The following is a 6,121-nucleotide window of genomic DNA, read 5'->3' as shown; positions in this document are numbered from 1 at the left end:
TTGAAGGGAGGAGGGGGGTGAACAAATACACAAATACCGCTATTACAGAATATGTCATATGTATTTAGGTGTTCAGGAGCGAGAATGACACATACAGTTTAGTGCTCAACATTAACCTAATAATGAAGAGAGAGAGTTCAACCAAACCTTAAAAAATGATAATCATTTACTCAACCTCAGGTTGTTCCAAATCTGTTTTTAAACACTGAGGGAGATGTCAGGCAGAATGATTGCCTCTGTCACATTTCAATTTCATTGTATGAAAAAAAAAAAAAAAAGGGATGAAATGAAAGTGAATGATGACTGACGTTGTCAGACACTGCCTAGTATCTTTTTTTTATGTTCCAAGGCAGCATGACATGTATCCTTAACAGAGATAAGGCAATCCTATTTCTGAAATTTGTGAAAATTGAAACCGTAAACCCAAAATGTGGACGATGTACTAGAAATGTTGATAGTACTTATATAAACTCATTTCATACAGTAGTTAAATGCAGAAATATAAAATAGTTATGTGTAATAATTGTGTGTGCTCACTATGCTGTGGATTTTTATGCTTATTAAAATATCTTGCGATTAGCTCAAATTCTGTTTGAAATTAATTCAATCAGGCCAACTTTCATCAATAGTTTATTTATACATGGCAACAGTTATGTTTGTTTGTACAATTTTGTTCTGGGTCAAACTGACTGAAGCATGATGAAGCCATGCCTGGACAAAGCGAGGAGATCAGCAATATTTTACCCATCTGCTAAAATAAATCAGCTACAGTAGTTCACATATTTGATAGTTGCACACAATTGTAAGACAGAAAAAATGGCTTAATACAAATGACAATACACAGAAGACGTAAAAAAGATTACATCACTAGCCTAGAATCATTGACATCCTAAGTTGTAGCTGAAGATGGAGGTGGGAGTCTAAATGCAGCTAGCATTATCATCTGAATAGAGTGAATTTAAAGGATCATTGTAACAAGGTACTTGTCAAATCATGGGTGAACTGATGCAAGCATAACTGATGTGACCTCCCTGAACTAACATGATGCTTGATTTATAAATCAAGACTTCTTTGGTCTCCGCATTAGTAGCACTATTTGTGTGGTGTGCAGAGCTGTAGTGTTCCAAATCACTTAAGAAGTTCCATGATGGTTTGGAAGCAGAGGTAAAAAAATAAATGTTTTAATTCAAGTTCAAATGTTTTTTAATATGTCTAAACATTTTCTAAAATATTTATATTTATAGGATTAAAGAGTAGAATAAAAATCTACATAGACATTATTCATTAAATAATCTATATGACTGTAGTATTGTATGACGCACACGCACGCCCCCACTTTGACTGAAATAACCACTCGTTACAACCGAGGTATGCAGCAAAGCATTTGTGAAGCCACAACACGCACAACCTTGAGGCGGATGGGCTACAACAGCAGAAGACCCCACCGGGTACCACTCATCTCCACTACAAATAGGAAAAAGAGGCTACAATTTGCACGAGCTCACCAAAATTGGACAGTTGAAGACTGGAAAAATGTTGCCTGGTCTGATGAGTCTCGATTTCTGTTGAGACATTCAGATGGTAGAGTCAGAATTTGGCGTAAACAGAATGAGAACATGGATCCATCATGCCTTGTTACCACTGTGCAGGCTGGTGGTGGTGGTGTAATGGTGTGGGGGATGTTTTCTTGACACACTTTAGGCCCCTTAGTGCCAATTGGGCATCGTTTAAATGCCACGGCCTACGTGAGCATTGTTTCTGACCATGTCCATCCCTTTATGACCACCATGTACCCGTCAAACAAGCTTTCATTTTTCTTTCTAATGTTATGTCAGGGAATGTCCTTACTCCTTAAACACTAATTAAAGAAATATCTTTGCTTGTTCTCTTCTTTTTAAACCGTTCTCAGCGAGCGAAAAATTAAAGTTTGCTTGACTGTGTGCAGTGCATTACACAATTGAGTTATGATTGTTAAATCACTATTATTTATAGTTTGTTAATGATCATATTTATGAGAATTTTAATATTTCATTTGCATGATAAGTTTTACAACACTGTTAATCTAATAGGAATGATGGTGGGGAGTTCATCAAATTCATCAAAAACTTTTATGAATTTTGAAGCCAAATGCAGTCGCCAGAAGAAAAAAAGTTAAAGGTAGGCTATAAACGAACTACACCACAGTCCCACGAATTCAACGTCACCATCACTAATAAGCTTCCAACAACTCTTTCAGGTTTATCTAAAAACTTTTTCCCAGAACGTTTGAGTTAAAATAGTTTGTAAGAGCACATAACTATAACGATCCTGCAAAAGCGGACTGAGTTTACCTGTTCGGCGTGATGAAGTTTAATCTCCTCGACAGCCTCTGTAGTCCCATTTAGCCACTTGTTAGCAACTGCCTTTTTCCAGACATGTAACAGCTTAAAAAAATACGAGTGGGGTAATATTGATGTATTTTATGTTGCAGAATTAAACGTGAAAGTGTCTTGAGCTTGTGTTCCCCACAGACCTTATTTCAGCCATTTAACTAAAACCCTATTCAAAAAACCCATTGACTTCGGGACAATGGAACTGAAAGAAGAAACTCGCTTCCGCGTTTTGGCCTACAAAGTGATGTCATACCTGCACCACTCTTGTAGTGATGTGTCACAATTGTTTCTGCTGATGTGAAATTGAAAATATATATATGAAAATGTAAACACCTATACAGTGGTGGCCAAAATTATTAGAATGGTAAGATTTTTTAATGTTTTAAAATAAGTCTCTTCTGCTCACCAAGGCTTCATTTATTTGATCCAAAATACAGCAAAAAAAAAAAAAGTAATATTGTGAATTATTTTTACAATTTAAAATAACTGTTTGCTATTTGAATATATTTTCAAATGCATTTTATTTCTGTGTTGGTAAAGCTGAATTTTCAGCATCATTAATCCAGTCTGCAGTGTGCATGATCCTTCAGAAATTATTATGATGATTTGATGCTCAAGAAACATTTATTATTATTATTTCAGATTTCAGATAAATGCTGTTCTTTTAAACTTTCTATTCATCAAAGAATCCTGAAAAGAAATTGTACACAACTGCTGTCAACGTTGATAATGGTAATAAATGTTTCCTGAGCAGCAAATCGGCATATTAGAATGATTTCTGAAGGATCATGTGACACTGAAGACTGGAGTAATGATGCTGAAAATTCAACAGAGCATGATGCCAGCATGTGCTACGCTACACTGTTAAAAAAATTTGTAGAAATTACAGTATTATTGGCAGCTACTTGCCAGTAACTTACTGTATATTTAAATTGATGTTATTTACTGGCAACAGTTTGTTCAAAGTTAAATGAACATTAAACATTAACAAGTCTTTATCTTTACAGAATAAAACTAAAATAACAGCCTCATGCAAAGCGATAAATCGATTTAAATCTACAGTAAGTTACTGGCAAACAGCTGCAAAACTACAGCAAATTTTTTACAGTGTATAGTAATACTCTAAGCATAAAGATAAACAACACACCATAATATTGCAGAAAATAGTGTTTTTTATTACACTGAACGATTTAGTATTGATACTTTTTAGTTTTTAATGAAAGGTTTATTTACATTTTACATTAACATTTTATCATTTAGCAGATGCTTTTATCCAAAGCAGCTTTCAAATGAGAACAATAGAAGCAATCAGACCAACAAGAGGGCAACAGAATAAAAGCGCTGTAACAAGCCTCAGTTAGTCTAGCACAGTACACATATTTATGATCATGATTTCTGTCACAATCTGGAAATGTCTTTTTTTCTTCTTCTTGAAGGATGCATACTATGCTGCCTAAGAATCTTGATAAAATGTGGTGTCTTGAGGCAGCATAATTGAGTAGCTTACCTTTTTGAACTGCACTAATGATGCATTAAAATGCGACCTCTATAGGCAATTCATTAGGGTTAGCGTAAGTATCTTACTCCATCTCTCTGTATGCATCACAACTCAGGAACACATTATAACGTTGCAATTTCTGCAATTATTCAGTGACTGATCTCAGTGATCAAAGTAAAAAAAATAACCAATTATGAATGACAATCCGTAAAAATGTCCACCAGAGAGGATGCTGGCTGAAGTATTCTAAGTGTGAGAATGTGCTTAACAGACATTTTAAACCAGCGATAAAACAAAGCATAGACAAGAGGATTCAGACCTGAGTTAACATACAAGGTCCATGTTAGTAATGTCATTGTAGTGGAAGAGATTGCAGTGGTTTCTGTTAAAGAACAGATATAGAACGGAATGCCACAAAATAGATAAACTGTCACAATGATTCCTAATGTCATTGCAGCTTTACTCTCAGATTTTCTCCTAACTGAAACTTCCATTACACATTTACCACCCTTCAGAGAGTTTATAACTTTCACTTGCTGTTGTGCGACATAAAATATCCTCAGATATAAAGTTATAATCAGGATACAAGGAAATAGGAAGGAAAAGATTAAATCAGTGAATCTCCAAGCAGGAGTAATCATTACAATACACTGACCGTAACAACCATCTGGTCTGTGTAAGGTATTAAAATATCCATTACTAATTACAAAGGCTATATTGTAAACTGAACAGCAAAACCAGCAGAGACAGATGCTTATTAAAGTTTTAGTTATGGTTATTTTCTGTGGGTACAGTAAAGGGTGACACACAGCCACATAACGATCAACAGCAATTAATACTAAATTACTTAGAGATGTAGAAAGAAGCAGTCCGAGAGTAATTACGAAGAGTCCACAGTAAGTGTCTCCAAAGTACCAACACGTCTCAATCAGATTTATGGCATCCAGAGGCATCACAATTAGTCCAATAAACAGGTCGGCCACAGCCAGAGAGAGAATAATCAGATTTGTTGGAGTGTGAAGCTTCTTGAAGTGAGAGATGGAGATGATCACCAGCAGGTTCAGAAACACAGTCCATGCTGACAGCAGTGAGAAAAACACATACATGATATTGTATTCATGATTGGAGCGTTTTTCCTTGATACATGATGAGTTGATGGCAGGAAAGCAGTATTGAGTCTCATGATCCTCTGTCTCATAGGCCATGAGTGAGTCTCCTCCTGTTAGGAGTTTGTTCTGCTCTCCTTTCTGTCCTTTCATTTATATAGTGTCTGGATCCGACAGACCAACCCATTAACCACTCTAATTGTGGTTATAATAATAATATAATTATTATATTCTAAGTCTCAACTCAATGAGGGAGTATTGTGAAAGTCAGTGGGCTCCAAACAACATTGGACACAACTTCTGTCATTGGTCTGTCATTGCACTGACAAAAACACACAATAATACATTTTCTAAAATATTTTCTTTTTTTGAAAAAGAAAGAAATGCATATTGGTTTGGAAGCACATGAGGGTGAGCAAATTATGACAGAATTATTAATGCATTTATTTTGGATTAACTATCTAAAAGAATGAATATAATTTAGGATCCTCTCACTGTCCATGACTTGGTCATCTAGGTTGTGATGCAGCAACAATTATGCTAACAAATCATGCTAGAGAAGGTGTTCTAGCAAAGTAATCAGAGGTGTAATTAATCACATTACCAAGATGTACTTATTTCTAATCCAAGTGAAAGAAAGATTAGTACAACGCTTTATAATTACAATATTATATTGTTATTAATGGCAATGTCCTTGTTCTGAGTGAGCCCATACATGTGTGTCAAATTTGCTGAAAATATCTCATTTTGTTATAGACATTTATATGTATGAGAGCATAAAAAAAAAATGACCCATGGGCGACTTTGATTGATTTTTTTTTGCCACTTACTATGTGACATTTGGGCATTAGTGTAAAAGTTAAGTTTTGTTAGGCCATAAACTATAGAATTATCATCCCCATGCTTATGAATATTTAACTTATGGGTGTTTAAAACCATAGCATCAACCCTCCTGTGTAATGATGTGGCCAGGTTTCATTTACTATAAATAAATCCACAAAACTGACACCACACCAACAAGCTTGAAAATCTTCCCACAGCTACAAAATGTTGTTATGAAGGGGTCTTATTTTTAAAACTTGTGATATTCCTAATACATTTTTAAAATGCTTAACAGGGTAATAACAGATGCAGACAATCAAGAA

The 6,121-nt window shown here is 35.0% G+C and overlaps 1 protein-coding gene across 1 annotated transcript; it reads right to left on the bottom strand.

Moving 5' to 3' along the window:
• Nucleotides 1-4,061: 4,061 nt before the first annotated feature.
• Nucleotides 4,062-5,129, bottom strand: LOC311285287 (trace amine-associated receptor 13c-like; the record flags this gene model as incomplete). Its single annotated transcript, XM_084400881.1, has 1 exon — nucleotides 4,062-5,129. One exon carries the CDS (start codon nucleotides 5,127-5,129, stop codon nucleotides 4,062-4,064), a length of 1,068 nt encoding a protein of 355 aa, XP_084257007.1.
• Nucleotides 5,130-6,121: the final 992 nt, after the last annotated feature.

This window comes from Rutilus rutilus, assembly GCF_951802725.1.
Source record: "Rutilus rutilus genome assembly, chromosome: 25".
Taxonomy (NCBI): Eukaryota; Metazoa; Chordata; class Actinopteri; order Cypriniformes; family Leuciscidae; genus Rutilus; species Rutilus rutilus.
The sequence above is the reverse complement of the archived record's forward strand: the minus strand, read 5'-3'. Positions and strand labels throughout refer to the sequence as shown.